The 26,442-nt window shown below is 36.1% G+C and overlaps 3 protein-coding genes across 3 annotated transcripts; all 3 read right to left on the bottom strand.

The window, feature by feature from the left end:
- Positions 1–1,218: 1,218 nt before the first annotated feature.
- Positions 1,219–1,928, bottom strand: LOC126660925 (auxin-responsive protein SAUR68-like). Its single transcript, XM_050354645.2, has one exon. It carries the CDS (start codon positions 1,767–1,769, stop codon positions 1,338–1,340), a length of 432 nt encoding a protein of 143 aa, XP_050210602.1. The 5' UTR covers positions 1,770–1,928; the 3' UTR covers positions 1,219–1,337.
- Positions 1,929–10,593: 8,665 nt separating this feature from the next.
- On the bottom strand, positions 10,594–13,018 carry LOC126661478 (uncharacterized). Its single transcript, XM_050355333.1, has 4 exons — positions 12,296–13,018; positions 11,297–12,184; positions 11,129–11,146; positions 10,594–11,016 (listed from the first exon to the last, which is right to left on the bottom strand). Exons 1-4 carry the CDS (start codon positions 13,016–13,018, stop codon positions 10,594–10,596), a joined length of 2,052 nt encoding a protein of 683 aa, XP_050211290.1.
- A 6,799-nt stretch (positions 13,019–19,817) lies between these two features.
- Positions 19,818–26,089, bottom strand: LOC130014902 (uncharacterized). Its single transcript, XM_056103919.1, has 6 exons — positions 26,014–26,089; positions 21,493–21,718; positions 21,277–21,409; positions 20,897–21,196; positions 20,715–20,819; positions 19,818–20,384 (listed from the first exon to the last, which is right to left on the bottom strand). The coding sequence occupies exons 2-6, from the start codon at positions 21,714–21,716 to the stop codon at positions 19,926–19,928; spliced, it is 1,221 nt and encodes a 406-aa protein (XP_055959894.1). The 5' UTR covers positions 21,717–21,718; positions 26,014–26,089; the 3' UTR covers positions 19,818–19,925.
- Positions 26,090–26,442: the final 353 nt, after the last annotated feature.

Genomic DNA, 26,442 nt, shown 5'->3' with positions numbered 1-26,442 from the left:
TCCTTCTTGGGATATCAATCACACAAGTAGCTGGAATAGAATTGCTGAATGAAATTGTTATTCATGTAAATTAGAAGTACATCGGTAGAGTTTATATAGATCGAAATATGACGAATTGTGTTTAACCTGAAACTTATCACTTTCTCAACAACTCAACTATTGAATACTTATCTATATATATTATCATATTAATTAAAATTCATGATAACAATTTATTTAAAATAATTAGATTAGAATAAGTATTTTAATAAAAGTGGAGACTATGAGAATGCTCTATTTGGTGAGAATCAATGAGAGAGCTCCGTTGGTCCTCTCAATTATATAAGTATATAGATTTAGCCTTTGGAAAAAAAAAACAAATATTCTAATAATGTTGAAAAATATTATTTGATAACTTTTTATAACCTTTTGATATCCTTTTCATGACCTATTAATAATTTTTACATAAGTTATTCTATGTAATTGAGTTTTTCAACCTTTTCATATCATTTTCATAATTTTTGGAAAAATTATTTTACGTAATTTAGTTCTTAACCTTTTCGAGTTGTTTTCATGTTCTTTTTGAGTTTATCTCGAATAAATCGCAAGTAGTCCAACTCGTTTACGTCTTCAATTTAATCTCTGAAAGACAAAACCAATAAGTTGGTCCCTAAGCCAGTGTTTTAAAAATTAAACCGTTGGCCGAACCGGTTCAACCGGTTTAACCATTTAAAAAAATATGAAAAAAATTGAGCTTATCGGTTTTTAACGGTTCAACATTGGTTTTTTACCAGTTCGATCCGGTCCAATTCGGTTCAACCAAGAAATCCGGTTTTTTGCTGTTTTAGACCGTAGCACCGCCGGTTTGACCGATTCGACCGGCCGATCTGGTCCGGTTTTTAAAACATTGTCATAAACTATCATTAGTTTTATAAGTATGTCCTTCAACGTTAATTTGATTTAATTGGGTCCCAGTCTCTTTTTCCCTCTTATTTTACTACCGAAACAAATGGAAATTTGCAGCGCATCATAAACATAATTAAATATTTATGTAGGAAAATCTGTAATTAGATCTGAACTAGCATAATTTTTATAATTAAATCCATCAATTTCTGTTTAGTCCAATTGCCACCCCAAATCTAAATCTCTATCATAGGCGGAAATAAAGTGAATGTGAATGAATCATGTATTACGTAATACAGTTTTAATAACTATATTTGAGTATTTAAAATTTTGAATAATAACATTTTGAATAATAACAGTTTGATATGAATCCTAACCCGTATTTCTAAATAAATTTATCTCTACAAATGTAACGGTATATCTATATCTATATGTATAAATGTAATTGTATCTTTTCAGAAGCTACAAATTGATAATAGACGGGTTCTTGATTGATGTAACGATGATGAAAAGTAATTGCTTGCTATAGAAGTCAACAAGGCTTGTTGTACGTCCCTTGCCGCCTTTTGTTTAATCAAACAGATTGCATATTCCATAACCTCCGCATCACATGGTAAAGTAAGAGGCCCGTCGCTAGGCAATCCAAACTCGTCTTCTGCCATGTCGAATAGCTCTCGAACTAGTTCGTTGTTGAGATACTCCAAAGGCAACAAGAAACGTTTCTGATCGGCAGAATAGACCACAAAGTAACCCTTTTCCGCTTGTGATGAAGTGCTGCAAGAACTACTTGCATCTATAGTTTGAGGTGATGTGATCCGCTTTCGGCTAATAGCCGCGAGTTTCTGCCATTTCTTTGCCAACTTGAGGAGATTCTTGGCACTGATCATCTTGTTAGTTAATAATCTGAATCAAAAAGGTTCGAATAAATGGAAGAATTTGAGATGTGAGTGTGATGGTAGAACTAAGGCAATCTTAATGAATTGATTATATAGTGCATTGAAATCAAATAGCACAGCTGGAAATTGAAGCAAAGCCATGTGATGGCATGTTTAGTTACAATAGACAATAAAGCAAGCAAAATGGGACGTGTGGAGCATAGGAATGCAAAGTTATGCCATATATCGTTACAAGCTATTTGAACCACAAATTATAACGAAAAAAATATACTTCTGTTGTTCGAATTTAATGCGTACTAATCTTATCCAAAGTTTTAATCATGTTTTAGGACTAAAGGATAACTCTCTTACCGGAGGTAAAGCTAGCTAGTATCCAGTTTTAAACGTCCGCATACATAAATACGGTTTAAACCCGCGACTTCGTACTTAAAACAAGAAAGTTTCTCATCAACTCACCTGCGACTTGAAATTAAAATGGCTAAATTGTAGTTTAATTTTAAGACGGGTATTCAAGATCGTTTCTTTGTCTGATAATGACATAGTTTACTTCCATCTAGGTAGTATGGACACTTCATTCAATCGACGTTTTTCGTTTCGGAAACGTTTCGGACATTTGACGTTTCGGACACAAAAACTTCATTTTATACATAGGAAACTTTAAAATTATACCGTTTCGCCATATCCAAGTGTCCCGTTTTACCGTATCCGTGTCTGTGTCCTTGCTACCCAGACTTCCATCAGACAATGAAACAACCTAAGTGGAACTTGTGGAGCATATGAATGCCGTATCCATATCCTTTGGAGCAAAGTAGGTGTTTGAAATTAATGACGACTAATCTTATCCAAAGTTTTAATCCTGTATTATATTTTATGTCATGAGTCAAGACCTAACTCAACGCGTCGCAGTAAAAACCTACCAAATCTTTTATAACAATTTAGTTCTATTTTGAGGAATAAATTAAATGTAAGAAAAAGCTTTTGGTCAGGTATAGTATATATTATAATATAAATATACGCCAAAATATTTAGGCTTAATGCCTTAAAAAAAACACCAACCTTTCATCCCTTTTCAATCCTACCCTGACATTAAAAATTTGTCATTTTATCCCATTTTGCATTTTTTTTTATTTTAATTGTACCCTGAATCATAAAATTGACCTTTATTTATTTGACAAAAATTCAAAAGAATTCTTCAAAAAGGGTCAGTTTAATATAAAAAGTTAATCTAATGCAAAAAAAAATTATTTAGAGAATTTTTGTCAAACAAAAAAGGTCAATTTTATGCTATATGGTACAATTGAAATGAAAAAATATAAAATAGGGTAAAATTGACTGATTTGCAACGTCAGAGTAGGATTAAAAGGAGAATGAAAGGTCAGGATTTTTTTAAGACACTAGGCCAAATATTTATGCCGGTTTAGTCCAATTTTTTTATAATTTGTATCAATATATTATATATATTTGAATATTAAATAAAAGAACAATCTAATTGATAAAAAAATAAAACATATTTTAATCTAGACATAATGTCTCAAAATCTCCCACCTTTTAGCCTCTTTTTAATCCTATTACAACGTTGAAAATCGATCAATTTTATCTAATTTGTTTTTTTTTGTTTCAATTGTACCTTTAAATATTAAATTGATCTTTTTCATTTGAAAAAAGTTTAATAAAAGTTCTTCCATGAGAACGATGAACTTTTTTCAAATAAAAAAAGGAGCTAAAAAAGTTAAATTGATTTTTTTTGAATTTTTTTAAATAAAAAAGGTCATTTTAATATTTAAAACTACAATCAAAGGGAGAAAATACGAATAGATAAAATAGACCGATTTTCAACATCATAACAGGATTGAGAAGAAACTAAAAGTGGGGTTGTTTTTTTGAGACATTAAGCCTTTAATCTATTAATATATTTTAATGACACATTAATCGATAATTGGAGAAACTTAAACAACAATCCATGTATTTTATCAAAATTATCATATTATAATTTTTTTTTAAAAGAATTATGACATTAACAGAAAAAATTAATTTCCATTCTCCAAATTTAAACTAATTTATCATAAATTACTTAAGAAATTGAGTTACATTTCTGGACATATGAATCAGCGCTCCGATGATGCTAGTCAAGGTGTGATATAATAAGGAATGTAGATAAAAAAAAAAATTAGGTAGAGTGGGTGGTCCAGCGCTGATCAATCTAGCGCTATAACAAAATCGCAACACAAAAGTTTAATCTATCTATAATCTATCTATAATCTATAACTATACTATAAGAGCGAAGGGGGGGGACAGGCAAAATTACAGTAATAGGTTTCATTAAGGGTATAATTTACAATTATAAAATAAAATTATTTAAATTTAAATTTTAATAAGATATTATGAAAAGAATTAGCATTTAGTTTAAATTCAAATACTATTAAAATACTATATGTTTAGAGCAATATAAAATACTATAGTTTTATTCAAAATCTGATTCTAATTTGAAACATATTCAACTAAACAAGAAGTTTAATTTCAATAGAACTCATTATCGATTACTATATAAATAAAACAAGAAATCTAAAAGTTTACCCACAATATTGTTAATTGTTGATGGTTCTGACACATTACTTAAAAGACGATTACAAGTCATCAAAGGGTTTAGCAGTACATTTACTTCGAATAAGGTACCCATCATATATATGTATGTTTTGGTATAAAGTGAAATTATATTTATGATTATATTTTATGTTGTTATTTCTATCATTTAGGCATTGGTTTTGAATCTCAAAACAATGTATTAGTGTTATTGTTTGCTTATTATATTTAAGATTATATTTTATGTTGTAATTTCTATCACTTAGGCATTGGTTTTGAATCTCAAAATAATGTATTAGTGTTATTGTTTTATTATCGTATGGAATTCGCTTCTTTTTTGCAAAAAGAAATAAAAAACCTTAATCACTAACCAGTCTGCAACATGCTATGCTCCAGCTAAAAAATTTATTAATCTCCGCCTATCAAGTGCGTATTTAATTTAAGTTTCAGAACTATTCAAATTGAAATTTTAAATTGGCCATAATTTAATTTATTTATATTACAATAATCAATTTTGATTATAAAAAATATATAAAATTAAATAGAGGCCCAATCCAATAAAAAAGGTTATTTTAATTGTTTAATTATAATAAACTACTAATCAAATATAAAAGCTAATTTAATAGTTTATAAAATTAATTATTAAATAAGATTTATTTTAAATCGAAGTCATATGGTAATAATAAGAACAAAAGTAGGATGAGAGTCCAACTCATCTTGAACTTAACAAGAGAATAAAATCTAAATAGAAGTCTAATTTCTATAGAAAAAAAGTTTAATTTTAATAAAAGTCATTAGAAAATAAAAAAAAAATTGTCTTGTTGGCCATATTCTAAAAAAATTTAAAAAGTTGTGAAAAAGGTAATTTACTAATATTTTAATATATTAACGAGTCATATAAATATTGCTCGCGTGCGTAGCACGTGGCGAAAAACTAGTACTATATATAAAAGCTCGGATGGGGGGACAGGCAAATTTACGTCACTGTCCTTAAATCTATTCAATTATTATTAAACAATAATTATTCTATCTAAATTTTAGCTAATTCAAACTATTTTTAATTCCTATTTTGTAGAGAGTATTTTTCCTATTTTATAGGGTTGTCTTTGATATTTTTAGATACTCTACGATTTTGATGTCGAAAAGAAAATAATTGTTTATTTAATTAATAGTATTATATTTGGGCTAGGACTATTTGCTAGGTACAATTCCAATAGTAAATTAAAAATTAACCGTGCTAATAGAATTAGAGTCCAATTCATGTTGATTTGGATAAAAGAATGCTTATAGGAGATTAATACTTTACGTACCATATGTCAATTAAAAGCAACAATTTTGTGTAAACCATCCACTGAATCAATAATAGGAATATACTTACCATAATCAACTCTCCAATATCATATACAGGCATAAAATATTTTATATATTTCCTACATTATTAATTTGAAATAGAGAAAGATAAATTAAATATGAATTTGATGTTCAATAAAAGTCTAATCGTAATAGGAAAAATTAAATTAAATTAAACCTTTGTAACTCCATAAGTAATAGTAGTAGCAACAACTTTGCTTATTTGGATGATACAAACAATAGATATCATGTGTTATTTTTTTTCTTTATATTAGCGGTTGAATAACAAAATTTATAGTTGAAAAGTTATTCCATCAATCAAAAAAACAATTACGAAATAAATTGTTGAACATCCAAAGTTTAAGTCCCTCAAACTTAAACAATAGCCTTAAAATCTTACTTTCTTTTTACTAAAATCTTACTTGGGTATTTTATAAGTTCACTCATTTAATATTTTTTACTTTATAATATAATGCATAATTGTAGATTTAATTATTAGTTAAGATATTTAATTGTTAAAATATTTAATTTAAATAGTAAGATAGATATATTACTAAATTAATACTATTAGTTATACAAAAATACATTGATATATTAATAATAAATTATAATTAAATGTCATTGACATCAATTAATTATAATAAATTAATAAAATTAAAATATATAATTATTATAACAAAAACTCTAACTAATTTAATACCAACTATAAATAAAAAATGCTCTGAATTAACTAACATATACATCGACGAGTCATATTACGAGCCACGTGCGTAGCACGTAATGCGAAACTAGTCTTTTGAAATATGCTAAACCCATTTAAAAGTCCTTGTACTTTAATCCTTTTTTCCGGAAATTTTTATACTTCAATTTTGTATTATTTAATTTCTCTACTTACCTATTTTTCGATTTTCAAGTCCTTTGTAGTTTTTTCAGGTCCCTCTATTTATAACTTTTTTTCCTTCATCCACACAAAAGGACATAAAAATTAAAAAAATAAGTAAGTACAGGGACCAAGTAATATAAAATTGAAATATAAGGACCTCTCGAAAAAAAAATACAGGGACCTCTAAATGAATTTGGCCTTTGAAATATGTGTTTGCAGGTCAAATAAACACATTAACATAAATTCTTAATTTTAATAATGTCAAAAGACAATTTTAAATTTTTTTTTGATATGGATTTCAAAAATTTATAAATTATATAAGTACAAATATAGATCCAATTGATATTCAAATTGCAGAAAAGTTAATTATTATTTTAAAAAAAGTTTAATATCCTAAAACTTCTTCGATATTTTAGTCCCTTTTCAAATGCCAGTGATTACAGAGTTGCGGTCTGTAGTTTTTAGTATTCACTGATTATTCAGTTTATGCATCGTCCCGTAATGGTCATATATTAAAACATTACTACGCTATCTAAAAGGTATGAGCGGGTGATGGTATTCAATTATATCACCCGCTCATACAATTAGAACCCTATGCAATCAAACATCTATGAGCTCCACATTCAGTTAATCAGGCAAGGCATTTTTGTTCTGTGTCATACCGTCAAATTTGATTTTCAAACTCTTTTGAAGTTTTTTATTAATATACTTGTTTTGATTAAATTTTTAATAAATTTAATGAATTCAAAAAAAAAATTAAAATATGTGCAAGAGCAAGAAAGTTCTAGCACCCACTTCGCTATTTTCAATCATGATTTACTAATGTAAATTGTAAAAGGCTAATATCACTATATATATAACAACTTTTTTTTCTGTTTAAGGACAATTTCAAAACGTTTCACCTAATATTCTAACATTGTATTATTTAGCATATATAGCATAAATGTCTAAAACGATGTTGTTGGTCATTCATATTCTTAAAAACAATATTATTTTTACAAAAAAAATAAAGCATAATAAGGCTATGGAATGTAAAGTTTGGAAAGATATGGAATGTTAGATTAGGCATTTTGTAGTTTGTTATATAAATCAAGAAAAAAATGAAAAAAATTGGGATATATAGTGACAACAATGTAATTGTAAATTAGATTAATAATTACTACAAGACATCACCTTGTTTAAAGAGTGCATTTTTCCAACTCATAACTCAAAAATATCTTAAGTAAAGTTGCAGAAATTAAAATCATAACACAAATGAATATAGTTGCCATCTGTTTACAACATCCATAAAATTAGTCTACTTGAAGCTTAATGAAATTTCATGCACAAAACACCCATGAATCTAGCATTTCAGGGAGCTGCATTAGCTACTGCACCAGGCAACACAAAAAACATGAGATTGGCAAAAAAAAAGAGGCTGCCATACGTAGAAAAAAACAGCGAAAATATTCAAGAGCTTTACACCGGCCGATTCATGGTATTGGCGACGGTATAATCGGAATTGTCTATTTTCTTCTGGGTCGTCACATTGCATACCACAATTCTCCCAATCGTTGCAAATGTGTGGGCATTGGTCTTCCGCCTCATCATCTGCAGCAACAGCTTCAGCGCCCCCTTCGACCTCGGCTTCCAGCTTTGTCGTTTTCAAAGGTGATCGGCTACCGTCAAATAACTGTTAGATAATTCTTGTAAATTAAAAGTATCAAGGCTTGAATCGCTCATCCGCTTTCCTAATAGTATTTCGAGCACTCTTAAATGTCTTAGAGTCTACACGCAAGAATACCCAAGATAAGACAAGCCTAGTTGAATTTGCACAAGACAAAATGATAATCCAACAATAGGTAAGAATATGTTTCTAGAAAAGTGTAGAGAATATGAGAAATCAATCAAAAAATTAACTTATGAATTAATGATGTTGATCCTCTATTTATAGAACAATTGGTGTTGTTTCTTTAAGGTTGCGATACTTGATTAAACACACACCCTTTGATCAAAAGTCACACCTTTTCTCAAAAGTCGCAACCCTTGACCAAAAGTCACGATTCTTCTATTCTCAACATATTGGCTTAATCGTTAAAGAACAATAATGGAATAATTAATCACTTTATTAATTAATTCCAACAATAACTGCTCATCAGAAGCCATTGTCGATCTATTCCGTTAAACAAAACAAAAAACCCTAAGCCGTCATTGATCCATGCCATGCGATTGGACGTGATTACTAAAATAACACAACGTTATGCATATATCTACTCCCTTGCTTCCGTCATAATCACGTGAATTTTCAATCAAATAAGCTTTATAATCTCCCAACTTATTTCAGTAACAAATTAGTCAATAATTAGAAAAAATCTAAGTTACATAATAGTAATAAATTGTATTTAATAAATTATTTTAGTACTATCATAATAATAAATTTTATTCAATAATTTTTTTAAAAAAATTGTTAAATATAAATCAAATAAAAACATAAATAATAATAATAATAATAATTTTTGATGAAAAATTATGCTATTATTATTAAAAAATGGGCGCTAAACCCCCTAAACTTTGTGTCGGCGCTCACCATGGCCCTTTTGGACGAAAATACCCTTTGTGCCGTCTTTTATTTGGCGGCTGTCTTTAAAAAAAAAAAAATTGACTGACACCATGTGCCAGTTGACACGTCATCAAAAGACAAAAAAAACTAAAAATACCCAAAACACCCCTAAATATAATATCTGATAAAAAAAAAACTCAACCCAAAATCCAACCACCTGTTCTAACCCAAACCACCCCAACCCAACCACCTCCGCCACATCACTGCCGGAAAATTTTCCGGTCATCTTCTTCAAGTGAAAGATGACCGGAAAAATTTTCCGGTCATCCGGGAACAGATCCAGGCAAGGATCTGTTCCAAGAACAGCAGCAAGGATCTGTTCTTGGAACAGATCCTTGCCGGATCTGTTCTTGGAACAGATCCCCGACTGGCCGGATCTGTTCCAAGAACAGATCCCAGTCGGATCTGTTCTTGGAACAGATCCGGCAAGGATCTGTTTCAAGAACAGATCCTTGCTTAGGGATGACCGGAAAATTTTTCCGGTCATTTTCCGCTCGGAGAAGATGACCGGAAAAATTTTCCGGCGGTGGTAGGGTGGCGGCGGTGGTTGGGTGGGAGTGCTGGTTGGGTTGGTTGTTGTGGTTAATCAAATGGTTAGATTAGATTGGGTTGGTTTGTTTTTTTTTTTCTTTTTCTAAATTAAAGTAAGGGTATTTTGGGTGTTTGAAATTTTTAAGGTATATTTCTGACGTGTCAGATTAGATGGCAGTGTCAGTTTTTTTTTTAAGACTGAGAACTGACTGAAAAAACGGCGCCAGGGGTATTTTCGTCATATTTGGAGCACTACTAAAATGGAGCTTTTTAGCGACGGATTTTTCCGTCGCTAAAAAGCCCATATCCGTCGGGAATTGCTTTCCCGACGGATTTCCCGACGGACGTAATCCGTCGGGAAATGTGGCGTCGCTAAATACATTAGCGACGCCACAAAACAATCCGTCGCCATTTGGCGACGGAAAAATCCGTCGCCAAATGGCAAAGGTCCGTCGCCAAACGTGTCGCCAGGCGACGCGTTTGGCGACGTTCCAAGACGGAGTTGGCGACGGATTTGAATCCGTCGCCATTTGGCGACGGATTTGAATCCGTCGCCATTTGGCGACGGATTTAAATCCGTCGCCAAAGTCCGTCGCCAAATGGCGACAGTTTTGGCGACGTATTTTAATTTTATGATTGGGTTTAGCGACGGACTTTATCCGTCGCTAATCCGGACAAATCCGTCGGGAAATTGACAAAAATCAAGCATAATTTTTTTGATTTTTTGGCTTTTTAAATGAATGCATACCCTGTTTAAATACGCATAAATTGACGCAAATTATAAAAACACCGAAAATATCATAAATATTATATATATATATAACGTACGATACATGAAAATTGTATATCAAAAACGTCCCTACACTACAGTACTACAAATCTGTGACGTCGTCATCTGGGACAACGTCATCAGTAGCCGGTGGAGGCGGTGGTGGAGGCGGTGGTGGAGGAGTGGGTAAAACATCTCCCGGGGCCCGCTGCTGCATCTGCTGCATCGCCGCTGCAACCGCAATCTGGACTTGATCACGGATCGTATCCGCAAACTGAGCGATGAGATCAGTGCGGAACCTCGCATCGTCGGCTGGCGACATGGTCTGAGAGGAGCTGCCGGGTCGTCTACTAGAAGTACCCCGCTGCGAGGCTACGTACTCAGAACCAACTGAGCCTAATCCGTAGATACGCCGCTTCCTCACCCCCTCAACAGCAAGATAAACTTCGTCCGGATCCACTGGGGTAGATGCTGTACTCCCCTCGGCTGTCTGTGTAGCGGCCAACATCTCCTGCTCAAAACGCTCCTACAATAATAATTTAAACCAATTAGTTTCATATGAATTACATGTTTCAAACAACTTAAACGTTATTTCTAATAAAAATTCGGCAGCATCTCGTTTATAAAATGAACATCACCCATTTTTCAGGGAAATCCTGCAAACTTCAAATTGTACAAACTAGCACATATCAACAACCAAACCACTTAATTCAAAGGAACAACAAAAATACCTAATTCAAATAAAATAAATTACGTGTTTCAAACAATTGAGATATTATATTCAAACTATTGAACTACTTAAGCACTGTATTGAAAATGTTGTCAAATACATTTTTCTCAGTATGCATGACATCCAGATTATGACGAATCATATTCGTTTTCCAATACGGCAAATCCCAAAATATGCTTTTCTTATGCCACCCATGATGCTTTGATTTATGAGCATTCGTCTCCTGAGCTCCAACCTCGTATGCCTTTTTAAAACCAAGGCTATCAATCTCTTGTTCAATTTCCTCTCCAGTTCTGTATCCCCTGAATGATTTTCTTTCTTTGTAGCCCTTTTTAAAATCCGTAGTGTTATTACGGTACGAATGTTCAGGTGGTAAGAACTTTCTGTGGCAATCAAACCACGATTGTTTACCACTCTTCGGAAGGGTAATTGCATCAGTTTCTTCCATACAGTGAGGACATGCCCGTTTACCCGATGTGCTCCATCCAGACAGCATTGAATAAGCCGGAAAATCATTGATCGTCCACATAAGAGCGGCTTTCAATTGAAAATTTTGCCGCCTATGAATGTCATATGTCCGCGTCCCAAATTCCCACAAATGGTTCAGTTCTGCTATTAGCGGCTGTAGGAAAATATCCAAACTGCCTTTTGGACTATTGGGTCCGGGAACAAGAACCGTTAGAAACATGAACTCGTCTTTCATGGCCATGCCAGGAGGCAAGTTATACGGAGTCACAATTACCGGCCATGACGAGTATTGTTGCCCAAATGCACCAAATGGTTGAAACCCATCCGTACACAACCCCAATCTGATATTTCTAACTTCTGCTGCAAAATCTTGATGTAACTCCGAAAAGTGTTTCCAAGCTGGCGAGTCAGACGGATGATTCATCACACCATTCTCCATCTCGTGCTCGGCGTGCCACCTCATATGTTTAGCTGTTGCCCTAGAAGCGTACAACCTCTGCAGCCTCGGAGTTAAAGGAAAATAATGCATTTTTTTATAAGGCACATTCGTCTTTCTTCTTTTTGAATTACCCGCAGTAGCTGGTTTCCACCTGTCATGCCCGCATACTTTACACAAAGTCAAACCCGCATCGTCACCCCAGTATATCATACACATATTTTTACAGCAGTCAATCACCTCAACTGGAAGCCCAAGCCCTCTGACTAGCTTTTTAATGCTGTACGAATTTTTGGCTAACTTGTTGTCTTTAGGCAACAGCTGATGTACAAACTCGCTCATTTCATTCATCAGACCGTCAGACGCTTGAAATCGGCACTTGAATTCTAAAAATTTTACGGCTGCAGACAAAGCGGAGTGTCTGTCATTCCCAGGCCATATGGGTTCTTCGGCCGCACGCATCATATCATAAAACTTCTGAGCTTCTGCATTCGGAGGCTCTTCTGTCCAAACTTCGGGACCACCCGCATCAGTAACCATTCTCTGGAATGAACTGCAACCCTCGTCTTCATTTCTATGCTCCCACATGTTGTCCGCTTGCAGAACATTAACAGGCACCTCGACCCTCCTATTTTCCTCACCATGGTGAGTCCAGACGTGGTAATTACTCACAAACCCGTCTGTGTAGAGATGAAACTCCACTTCGTCAACAGTTCGAAAAGCAGTGTTCCGGCATTTGGGTTTAGGGCAAGGGCATTTTATCTGAGCCCCGCTCATACACTCGGGGTGTTGCACAGCAAAGTTCAAAAACTCCCTAACGTTACTGATGTACCCTTCAGTCAACAATCCTCTGACCAGTCTCCCACTATACATCCAACTGCGATCTGAATTCATTTCTGTAGCACGGACATTTAGGTGGGTTTATTGCTCGGTTACAGCAAAGTCAATGCAATTGACCGCTTAAAAAGGTAGGGCCCTATCCCATTCGCAAAACTGGGTCTACTTAATACGATCACGATATATGCGTAAATACGGAGAAAAATATTTGGCAGTCTTCCGGCGCAGTTCTCCAAGTGCATTATCAAATATATGCTGAATAACGCCAAATACATATTCCGTTAGGAAATAGCGTTACACGGCATATACTAGATAGCCACCCGAAGAACATACGACGGAAATACTACCAAATATTTTTCTACCGCATCTACACATATATTTTTTTCCGTGATCGAATTACGTAGACACCAGTTTTACGAACTGTACACACGTACAATCCCGTGTCGTTCAATCTCTTGAGGACACGGGACGGGTTTTCTACGGCTAGGTGAGATTTTATTCGGTGTGAATAAAATCATTTTTTTTGTTTAAGTTAATTCAGTATATTGTAATTAAACAAATTAAAAAAATTAAAAAAAAAATAAACAATGGTACTTACTTGTTGCAGGGCAGAACCGCAACAAATAGGGGAAAGTCGAACTAAAAATATCGATCGGCTATCTCAAGAATCGCCAACACACAAACCTATAATAATAGTTTCAAATCATTTTTTTAGAATACTACAAATGTTTCTAATTTAAGATTAAACTAAATATTTATAATTTTTTTACAAAAATTGGGCAGCACTTCCCCTAAAAATGAGCATCACCCATTTTTCAGGGAAAGCCTGCAAGTAAATAATACATTTTAAAAAAAATCCAACACACAAATCATACCAATTAACCCAACCTATTCATACCGATTAACCTAAATTTATTTGATAATTTAGTATTAATAATCTAATTAACTATCAAAATCACGACAAACTATTTAACAAATTTAATATAAGACACCAAAAGTACAGTAAACCTAAACAAATTAACCTATCATTACTAATAAACAATTTAACTTGCCTAAGATTACAATTATATATAGTCTAATAAAACACATTAACCTAATGTAAATAAAAATAAATTAACTTAATAATTAATCTTATAGTAATTATTAATTATCCTATAATTAACAATAAAATAACCTAATTTATAATTGAATAATCTAAACTTTGTTAAGATTAATTGAAATTACAATTATATATCCTACTTTTAATAATCTAACCTAATAATTAATAAATTAACATAATATATTAACCTAAATAAACTTAATAATTATCATAATCTAACCTAATTTATAATTAAAATAATAACAAATAAATTATAAAAAAACACCACATACTCACTGTCAACAGAAGGCTGAGGCGGAGGCGATGGTCGGCGATCCAAGCGGCGGTCGGAGGTCGGCAGATGGAGGCAATGGAGGAGTGGACTGTTTTAAAAAAAAATTAACATCTAAAATATATAATTAACAAGTAAAAGAAAAGAAAAGAGAGAAAACTTACCGGAATAAGAAGAGATGGCAGCGATTTGTAGTCCACGACGGCGGCAACGGTTACAGGCGGCAGCGGCTACAAACGGCAACGGCAGCAGCGGCAGCGGAGAGGAGAGGGGAAAGAGAGGGAAAGATGGCGGCAGCAGAGGAGGGGAAAATGGCGTGGGAGAGGAGGGAAAGATGGCGGCAGCAGAGGAGGGAAAAATGGCAGACCGGAGGAGGGGAAAGATGGGGGCGGCGGGGAAGAAAAGAAAGGGCTCTGCAATTTGGAAAAGAAAATAAATGGGGGGAAGAAGAAAGGGGATCGGTTATTAATTGAATTTTAGCGACGGATTCTAATCCGTCGCTAAAATGAATATTCCGTCGCTAAGTGCTAAGTGAAACGGTGCGTTTCACTTAGCTGACATTTTAGCGACGGATTGAAAAATCCGTCGCCAAAGTCATTTTACTTAGCGACGGATTCTTCCATCCGTCGCTAAGTTGAACCAAATTAGCGACGGATTTTACAATCCGTCGCTAATTTGGTCGTCGAAAATGGCGGGGAAGCTCCCGCCATTTCAATTTAGCGATTTGGCGACGGAATATTGGTTCCGTCGCCAAATCCGTCGGTAAAAGTAATTTAGCGACGGATTTACAATCCGTCGCTAAATTCCGTCGGTAAATTACTGTATTTTAGTAGTGGAGCTTAGGGGGTTTTGTGAGCGCCGACTCAAAGCTTAGGGGGTTTAGTGCCCGTTTTTAAACATCAGGGGGTTTAGTGCCCGTTTTTAAACATCAGGGGGTTTAGCGCCCGTACCCCTAAAATTGAGGGGCCATGGGTGATTATTAGCCTAAAAAATGATAATCCAAATACATTTTTTTTATTAAAAACATAATTTTAGTATTTAATTGTTACTTATTAATGAAATTTGAATATCTTATTAATGTAAAATTTATCAATAAATAGTTGAACAAATTGTTGTAAAATAAACTTATATTATCCGAGAAAGCAGTTTGAGTGTCATGTTGTCGTGTTAAGTGTTAATCCTTTCTTCATTTAAAAATGGGCTAATTCCTTAAAAAAATTCTGACTTTTTATCATCTTTTCAGTTATACCATTACGTTGAAAATGGTCAGTTTCACTCTATTTTATATTTTTTTTTATTTCAAAGTACTCTAAGCATTGAATAGATTCATTTGTTAGTTATTAAAGATTAAAGATGTATTTATACTTTTTTCAATAAAAGAATATAATTTTAGTCTTAAACTTAATTATTTGAATGATTTCATTTTTAAAGTAAAAAAAATTATTATAAATTTAAAAATTAAGATATAATTAAAACGAAAAAATGCAAAATACAATAAAATTGATTACTTATGAACATTAGGATATAATTGAAAAAAGTAGGAGTTTTTTTAAGATATTAGTATGTGTTTAAGAATACATGGAGACTTAGTTAATAAGATGCACAAAACTGGGGTAGATTTGTAAATTACGGGCATTGTTTAAATTAGGTTTTGTTGAATAAAATTCAGGGTTAGTTTTCGAAAGAAATCGATCGGCGATGGGTTCCAAAAATGGCGATATTGCAATAGAAGAATCACCATCACCTTTGAAGAAACTAAAGGGCCTTGAGGTGGGCGATGAAGGTGCTGCCGGCGATGATGATGATTCCGATGATGGATCGGGAACCTGGGTTGTATTTGAAGGGAGACACTTTTCCGATGGAAATAGCAGCGAGGATAAGGAGTTTAAGAACGACGAAGACAGAAAAAAAATACAAAGAATACAGAAGCCAATTCGATGAATCCGATGGTTTCGACGTCACCACCTTCCCCGCAATTTCATTTTACGGCAAGGTTTTTCCGGTAGACGTTGATGATCCCACTGCTTACCATCTCCCCGGCTGCAAAAAGGCCCTTGAGTTGGCCATTAACCAGCATAATCACCAAAACAATGCGGACTTGGAACTTGTGAGAATTTTGAAGTCGAATACTTGCTGCTTTACCATTTATCGCACAACTTTTTTGGCTAAGAGTAAGTCCGACGAAGAAGTCAGAACGTATCAATCTGAGATGTTTTACAATCGTCTCTCCGGCGATTTTAAGACTTATATTTTTCGAGAAAAAGGTAACTAGTTTGTCTCATCAAACTCCCGCGAACCCCATTTAGATTCAGATATGGTACATTTTTTAGTTATTGAGCTCGGTTCTTTGAGCTCTTAAAGTTTTTTTATTAATGTCATTGTTTAGATTAAATTTAATGAATTTCAAAAATAAGTTTAGAATATATGCGAGAGCAAGAAAGTTCTAGCACCCACTTATGCTATTTGCAACTGTGATTTGCTTATGTAAATCGTAGGGTTAATGTCATGATTTTTTGTGTTTTTTTTATTTAAGCACAATCTTCTAAACGGTTCACCTTTTTTTAGTGAAAAGTTGGATTTTAGAAATCAGGATCGCACATGAGCATCTCAACTAGATTGACACACTCTTAGCGTATGCATCACGCTTATAAAAATCCATAAATATCATAAATGATTAAAACCAAAAATGTCATACATGACGGAACAAGAAATTAGCAGAATCTATAAGAAATCTGCCTACTAAAATCTCTTTGAATAAAAGAGTTACAAAAAGTGGGAGCCGAGTCCCACCAAACAAAAGACCCGGCTGAAACTCCATGCTTCGCAATCAAATCAGCCACTTGATTTCCTTCTCTGTAAATGTAAGAAACTCTGAAAGACATATTCGAGATCTGCTGAAGACATTTTAACCAACTTTGAGGAACTTTCTTTCAATTTTTTATTGTTTGGCATATATAGCATCAACGTCGTTTTGTTCATTCGCACGGCAAAAAACGACATTATTTTTATAAAAAATAAAACATAAAACGCAAACCGGCTATAGAATGAAAAATTTATAAAAAATGTGAAATGTTGTGATAGATGATGATAATAAATAACTCAATTGTAAGACAGCTTAATTATTACTATACGACGTGAAAAATTCTTAAAAATGAACAATAATAAATATATATGTCATCTGTTTAAAAGTTCACAATATCAATATACTATTAGTCTACTGGAAGCATAATTGAATTCCATGCACAAAACATCCATGGATCTTGCATTGTCTTGAGAATTTCAGGGAACTGCATTAACTTCTGCACTAGGCAACACAAAGAACCATGAGATTGGCAAAAACATAGAGGCCCCTTAAAGAAAATATGTAGACAATGTCAAGAATTTCATTTGATAAATAGACCTTGCATTATACGTGCAATTGAAGAGAAATCATAATGCTAATCAATTTGAAGAGACAAAGTAGTTACTAATTTTTCTCGAAAAATATAAGGCTTAAAGTTGCCTCGCATCTTCTTTTTTTTTTTTTTGAGAATAACCAGTAGTTTCATTAACAAAGAGCTGCATGATCAGCCAATACATAGTTTAGAATATCAGGAGGGACATTTCCCTTCCAAACACAGCTCACAAAAGAGTCTCTTAGGCCTTTCCTAGCTAATTCATGTGCTACCACATTTGTTTTCCTATTAGAATAAGAAAAACCTAAACAATCTCCCTCCTTGAGCAGATTACAACAATCAGAAATAATAAGACTGACATCATTACACGACAAAGAGCTGCTAGTGAAGGCATCTATTACCACTTTCGAATCAGACTTAACTTCAAAAGGAATTAGATTTGCCTCCTTTGCCATAATAATGCCATCCCAAATTGCATAAGCTTCCCCCACCTCAACTGAGGCATTCCCATTGTGGTTCCTGTAACCTGCAACCATCACAGTTCCACTGCTATCTCTTACCACTGCCCCGGTACTAAATCTCTTTCTCCTCTGATCAAAGCCCCCATCCACATTTAAGCAAAAAGTTCCCCGTCTGGGTGGGATCCATCTTGGGTCTATGGCATCTTGCTGAAGTCTTCTACCCTGCCCATTCTTTATTTTCCCAATCACACTTTCTTTGTGGTATTCCTCTATATAAGATATTGCCCAATCTAAGACATTATCCCCCGGTTTTGTTCTTGACCCAAACAGAATGTTGTTTCTGTTACTCCACAGCAGCCAAATCATTACACAAAAAATAGTGAAGTCCGATTTCTGTAAGTTCTGAAAGCCATGCAACAAGAATTCCTTGATTTGCCAAGCCCGTTGAGGTTTGATAACACCTGCCATCTCCCACCTGTCCCAACTCTTCCTGGCTGCTTTACAGAACCAAAAAGTATGAAGTAACGTTTCATTCTCCTTATGACAAACAGGGCAAACACTGTCTATCTTCAGACCTCTTTGGATTAGGTTGGTTTTGGCTGGCAGCCAATTATGAAAGCATCTCCATATAAAAATCTTGATCTTTGATGGGGTAGGAATTTTCCATAGCGTTTTCCACCATCTCATGTTCCCCGAAGCTTCAGAAGATGAAGGGTTTTCAAAGATTTCTTTTGCCATCATATACCCGCTCCTGACACTGTAGGTTCCCAGTCTGTCATAATGCCATTTTAGCCTGTCAGGTTGGTTGGTTAAGGACAGAGGGATAGACATGATACAATCTGCATCCGCTTCCGAGAAGGATTCCCTGATCAGCTCTACATTCCAGTTTCCTTGTTCTAGAAAAAGATCTTTTACCAACAGGTTTGGGTTCAACCTTGGTACTTCGAATATTTTGAAAGTCTTTTCTCTCGGGATCCACCCATCTGAATAGACCCTGATACGCTCCTCATTCCCTACTCTCCACCGAAGTCCTGCTTCAAGGACATCTCTGGCCCATGTTATACTTCTCCAGGTGTATCACTACTAGAAAACAGGGCATTAGCGACGGATAAATCCGTCGCTAATGCCCCACATTCCGTCGCTAACTGCTGTTAGCGACGGAATTGCGACGGACTGTGTCCGTCGCAACATTTTTGGTCGCAAAACAAATTAGCGACCAAAATTGTATTCCGTGGCAGATTTAGCGACGGATAACCCGTCGCTAAATTCACCAGAAACCGTCGCGAAATGGTCTCAAGCTGAGACCAAAGCTGAGACCGAATCGCGACGGATTAGCGACGGATATATCCGTCGCTAAACTGTCCAATTTGGAGACAGACTGGGCACGTTTGGCGACGGATATATCCGTCGCCAACTCCGTCGCCAAAGTAGCGACGGATAAATCCGTCGCCAAAGTAGCCAAGTTTGTCTCTGATTTGGCAAGTTGGCGACGGATTTATCCGTCGCCAATATTTAAAATCCGTCGCCAATTTATGTTTTTTCGGCAGATTTATGCCATTTTTCGCAGTTGTTTTCCCTGTCGTTTCAAATCCGGTAAATACAGTAATTAAAATTCATTTACGGATAACAATTAATAGAAAGTTGACACTGAATATATAGATAAATATCAAAATACACATAACGTCGTCTAAAAGAAAAAAAATACATAATTAGTTCTGAATCCTAATCTAACAGGACACTACAAATCTGTAGTGTCATCACGGTCTGGTGGGGGAGCGGGAAACTGTGGCTGATACTCTGGAGGAAGATTAGGCATCATCCTTGCTATCTCCTCTCGGATAAGCTGGGCCATTGCCGCTTGGTGCTCACGCCGTTGCTCTGCCAGCTGTTGACGATTTTGCTCCGCTAACCTCTGCTCAACCTCTCGCAGGCCCTCCTGAATGCCTGTCTGCACACGGCACTCGATGTCCTCGTCCGCAAGATGTGTCGACCTAGAAGAGCTGCCTCGTTGCGCCCTGCTGCTACTGGGGGCCGCATACCTGCTACTCGCCGACCCTAAACCGTACACGCGGTGCTTCTTATTGACACCCTCGATGTCCAGAAACAGTTGGGTCTCATCCACCTCAGCTGGACTCGTCGAGCTACCCTCTCCGGTCGGCGACTGAGTCGCAGCAGCCAGCCTCTCAGCAATAGCGTCCTGCAAAACAGTTAAAAAACATATCAGTTCAGGTTAATGACAAATAAAAAAGCATAACATATGAAAAGTAATTCAAATTGTTAACGAAATTTCGGCAGCATTTCCTTTATAATATGAGCATCACCCATTTTTCAGGGAAATCCTGCAAGAAAATTACAATATATAACCCAAACAACAAACACTTTCAATCTAATTAAGTATACAAACGTCAAGTCTACACAACTTATATACTTAAAGATTTAATCCAAATATATTTAACAAGTACAATATATATATTCATCACTGAAGCCTAAATCTAATTAATAGATTTATGAATTTATAAGAACTTACAGTCATGTTCTGAGCCCGCTTGTCTACAGGCTTCTTCTCACCCTTCGTGGAGTGAATGCGAGTGTACAGCTCCGTCGCACTCGGTTTCCGGCCGAGCTCCTTAGCCTATTAGAAAAAATATGATTAAATAAGTTCGAAAATAAAAAAAAACATAATTTTACTTACTGAATTTAGAAACATACCATCACGTCCATATGCTTGAGAGCTGAGCGGGATCCCCCGGTATGACGGACCGGTCCAGTACCGGCGCCCGCCGGCTCGCTCATCCGGTTTGCCCGGGCTATCTCCGACTTCTTCTTCTCCGCCTCTGTGTCCCAGAAGGCATTCCAGGCATCCCATATGTCCTGGCCCACAGATTGATGCTTCTGCTTTTTGGACTTCATTTTATGGACGTTGTCTTTGTAGCGGGTAGCTGCGTGGGTCATAAAGACCTGTCTGATGAGCTCGTCGCTGTAGACAGAACTATCCCACCAGAATTCTTTCTGCAACAGTAAAAACGTATGATGTGAGTTAGTTTTTCACGAAAATCAATACGTACATGTATTAACTTTAATTTAATTACCTGGAACTCCTGGAAATAGAAATCCCTCTGATCCGCAGTCAGAAAACGCCATGCATAGCCAGTCTCGAACCAGCACTTCCTGAAAATCTCTCTGATGGCACGAGAAACCGGCCCTGAGTCCAGCAACAAAGTCCTGTGATTTGATTAGCATAAATTAGTTTACATATAAATTAATTACATATTATGATATCATTACAAACTAAATAGTAATCAAACCTGCTAGGGTCTGGGTGAACCCTCGCCCTGCCCTGGTCGTCCAGAATAGCCGGGGGCTCGCCAGGCTCACGCTGCTGCCGAGGCTGAATAGGTCCTCCGGTCTCCAGCTGTTGTTGCTCCTCAGCAACGTCGGTATCGCCAACAACAGGGTCATCTCCTCGTCCGCGTCCTCGGCCTGTGCCACGGCCTGTGCCACGGCCTGAGCCACTGCCTCGACCCCTCATACCTGTACATACGTCAATTTTACATGTTCCACAACCAACCAACACATTATATAAATTAAGAAATATTTCGTGAAACATAAAACTAATAAATATTAATTAAAATTCAACGAGTATACACTTAAAAAATGTAATACAAAAAAATTACTAAACTACTAAAGCTCTTCGCTTTCATCTTCGTCTGATGAGGATGCGATGAACTCATCTTCTGTTTCTTGTTCAGGAGGCATAAACAACGCATCTTCTTCAGCTTCTCCATTTTGATCAGCTAAATATGTCGGATTGTCGTCTGTTGCAACAATGAGAGGATTTTCTTCTATGTCATCTTGAAAAGCCGGGACAATCCCCTCGGGAATGTCAAGTTCTGATCGTGCCTTTATTCTGCAAACTGCCCACCAATTTAATTTATCCCTTCTTTTACTCGGATATGGTAGGTAATGAACTTGATCGGCCTGTTCGGCTAAGATGAAAGGTTCATACTTATTGTATCTCTTTCTGTTATTAATATCCACCATGTTGTATTTTTTGTTACTAATTGTGCCAGAATTGTGCGCTGGGTCGAACCACTCGCATTTAAATAAGACAGTCGTCTTCATTGGAAGCGCCGGATACTCCAACTCAATTATGTCTGTCAAAACTCCATAAAAGTCATTTTCGTTATCGACATATTGAGTTCCCTTCACGCAGACTCCACTATTCATCGTAAGTTGTTCCTCCCCATACGCTTGAGTCTGAAACTTGAATCCGTTTACCCGGTACCCCTTAAATGTTTTGACTGATCTAAGAGGTCCTTTGGCGAGACTAAGAATGAAGGGATTACTACAGACAGTTGGATTTTGAACCTGTAGCGTAAAAGTGTATTGTAAATCGGAACTTTATACTGAAATAATCGAAATATAATTTTTAAAATACTTACATATTGTTGAAACCAGTAGGCAAAGTCACTCTCAAACTTTGCTTCAATTTGCGAGGTGCTGATATCGGGGTTTCCTCTCCGCAACTCGCCTTCGAAAATCCTTAGGTTAATAAGAAATCAACAATTAGACTCTGAATCGTTATTATTATTTACATTAACATCTGTAGTAAAGCTTACTCTCTGTAATTTTCAATTTCTGAACAATTCAACAGAACATATGTCCGGGCAGCAACAATCTCGGCATCTTCAAGATATCTCTTTCGACAAGCACCCACTGATTGCCCGTGAGGCTTGAAAATAGATAGTCTGTCAACATTGTCGTCGACTTCAATGTCACAAACTTCATTTCTCTGCAGCCGCTCAGGTATCATTGGGTCACCTTCTGAAAAGTAATAAGCTGCAAATTTTGCGGTTTCTTCATTCAAGTATCCGCTACTGATGCTTCCTTCTACCCTCCCTTTATTGGACACTTTTTTTTTCAGTTTTCTCAAATATCTGATTCCACATGCCACAGTTAGCAAACATTACATGTTTATACACAGTATTGAGAAAATTCAGTAACATTACCTTTCAAATGGGTACATCCAGCGATACTGAACCGGCCCTGCCATCATAGCTTCGTACGGTAGATGTACGGGTAGATGTTCCATGGAGTCAAAAAAGCTGGGCGGAAAAATATGTTCTAGCTTGCACAGTATCTTTGGGATTTCCAGCCTCATACGTTCAAGATCTTTCTCTGTTAGAGACGTGGAGGTTAACTCACGGAAAAAGATGCTCAGCTCTGTTAAAGGCTCCCACACTTCCTTCGGTAATAACTCACGGAGAGCGATTGGCAGAAGTCTTTGCATAAAAATGTGGCAGTCATGACTTTTCATTCCATGCATCTTCAAACTGATTGTATCGACACATCTGGACAAGTTAGACGCATAGCCATCTGGAAACTTTATTAACTTAATCCACTCGAGTAAAGCCTTTTTTCCGTCCCTGTCCAAAGCATACATCGCCTTAGGAAATCTCCCAGTTATCGGATCTTTTGCTAACTCAGGCCGATCACATATGTCATTCAACTCTTCCCTAGATTTTGCATGGTCTTTCGTTTTCCCGGGAACATTTAGTACCGTGTTGAAAATGTTGTCGAATACGTTTTTCTCAATGTGCATGACATCGAGATTGTGACGAATGAGATTTGTTTTCCAATACGGCAAATCCCAAAAAATGCTTTTTTTATTCCAACCATAATCTGTCGACTTTGCAGCATTATTTTTCTCAGCCCCAATTTCATATGCCTTCATAAAACCCAGATTGTCCACCTCTGCCAGCAATTCTTCTCCGATTTTCGGCTGTCTGAATTCTTGATTTACGGTTTTCCCTTTACGGAAATGAGTTGTGTTACGACGGTACGGGTGACCACGAGGCAAGAACTTTCTGTGGCAATCAAACCACGACTGTTTTCTACTCCCTTTAAGCGTAAAAGCAGCGGTATCTTCCATGCAGTGTGGGCAAGCCAATCTCCCAGATGTGCTCCAGCCAGACAACATGGAATACGCGGGAAAATCATTAATTGTCCACATTAGTGCCGCTTTCAATTGAAAATTCTGTCGCCTATGAACGTCGAATGTCTGGACTCCAAATTCCCACAGTTGGTTCAGCTCAGCTATTAACGGCTGCAGGAATATATCCATTTGGTGTTTAGGATTTCGAGGCCCAGGGACAATAACAGTTAAAAACATGAACTCATCTTTCATACACATCCCTGGGGGGAGATTGTAGGGTGTCAAAATGACTGGCCATGATGAATAATTCTGCCCGAAGGCCCCAAATGGTTGAAACCCATCAGTACACAGGCCTAGTCTGACGTTTCGAATTTCTCCTGCAAACTCTGTATGCAATTCACTGAAATGTTTCCACGCCGGAGAGTCTGACGGGTGACACATTTTTCCATCAACCATCTCGTGTTCTGCATGCCACGTCATATGCTTGGCGGTGGCTATAGAAGCGTACAACCTCTGCAGTCTCGGAGTTATAGGAAAATAAAACATTTTCCTGTAAGGGACGTTAACTCGTCGTCTCACAGAATTTCCTTTAGGGGGCGGTTTCCAACGTTCGTGATCGCAAATTTTGCATCGTGTTAACTCCGCGTCTGGCCCCCAATAAATCATGCAGTTGCGAAAACAGCAATCGATAACTTCAACCGGCAATCCAAGACCTCTAACTATCTTTTTGATTTCAGCAAAGTTCTTTGGCATCTTGTTGTTCTCTGGGAGCAGCTCTTGTATAAATTCGGTCACATCATCTACTAAAGCTACTGACCCACTATGTCGACATTTGATGTCTAACATTTTAGCAGCTGCAGACAAGGGAGAGTGTTTGCTATTACCGGGGCATACAGGTTCTTCGGCCGCCCGCATCATATCATAAAAATGTTTCGCTTCATTATTCGGTTCCTCCTCCGTGAACACTACTTCTGGACCGGCAGCATCGATAACCATTCTCTGAACGGAGCTGAACTCGTCACCCCCCTCATATTCCATGTCAACGTCATACTCCGGTAGCTCTGCAACGGGACGGGGATTTAAAACATTTCCCTCACCATGAAAAACCCAGACTTGATAATCTTTGACAAACCCTTTCTGCAAAATGTGAAGCTTGACTGTTTCGACATCCCGATAACTCGTATTTTTACATCCTGTCCTAGGACAAGGACATTTAATCTCAGCCCCACTCATACACGCAGGATGACGTAAGGCGAAATTCACAAACTCTTGTACGCGCTCGTCAAAACCTGGGTACAACAACCCGCCCTGGAGCCGCCTATACATCCAACTTCGGTCTGATTCCATTTCTGTAGCACGGATAATTAGGAGGGGTTTTCGCTCGAAAATAGCAAAGTCAATGTAATTGACTGCTTTAAAGGTATGGACCTATCCCATTCGCAAAACTGGCGCCCCTTAACTCGGCCACGATATATGCCTAGCAACGGCGAAAATATTCGGCAGCCTTCCGGCGTCGTTCTCCTTCAGTGCGATATTTAGCATATGTGGTGTAACGCTAATTATATATTCCGCGAGGAATAAGCGTTACATAACATATACTATACATCCACCCGGAGAACAAACGCTGGAAAACAACCGAATATTTTTCTACCGCTACTAGACATATATATTTTTCGTGATCGAGTTACGGGAGGACCAGTTTTGCGAACTGTACAAACTGTACAATCCCGTGTCGTTCAATCGCTTGAACACACGGGACGGGAACTCTACGGCTAGGTTTACGATTTTATTCGGTGGGAATAAAATCGAGGTCATTTTAGGTTTAAACAGCTTATAAATTAACTAATTAATTATAAATGAAAATAAAAATAAAAATAATAACGGTACTTACTTGTTGTAGAGCAGAACCGCAACAGATATAAAAGAACAATAAAGAATGTCGAGCCGCTGCAACACACTAACGGATATCACACCTATCACGCAATAAATATATTAAATTTCTAGAAAAAATTGGGCAGCACTTCCCCTAAAAATGAGCATCACCCATTTTTCAGGGAAGTCCTGCAAGCAAATTACAATCCACAAACCACCATACTACAATACACAAACCAACATACTACTAATATTCAATTTAATTATATAATTAAGTTAAACTAATAACCTAATTATCAATATAACAATTTTTATTTTATACAATTTTTATTAGTTAATAATCTTAATTATAATAAACAGAATTATTCAAATTAAATAATTATATATAATATACGCATCAAAGTTTTTAACTTGAATATAGATTTAAATCTAACATTATACAATAGCC

The sequence above is a fragment of the Mercurialis annua genome, linkage group LG8 (assembly GCF_937616625.2).
Source record: "Mercurialis annua linkage group LG8, ddMerAnnu1.2, whole genome shotgun sequence".
Lineage (NCBI taxonomy): Eukaryota > Viridiplantae > Streptophyta > Magnoliopsida > Malpighiales > Euphorbiaceae > Mercurialis > Mercurialis annua.
The sequence above is the reverse complement of the archived record's forward strand: the minus strand, read 5'-3'. Positions and strand labels throughout refer to the sequence as shown.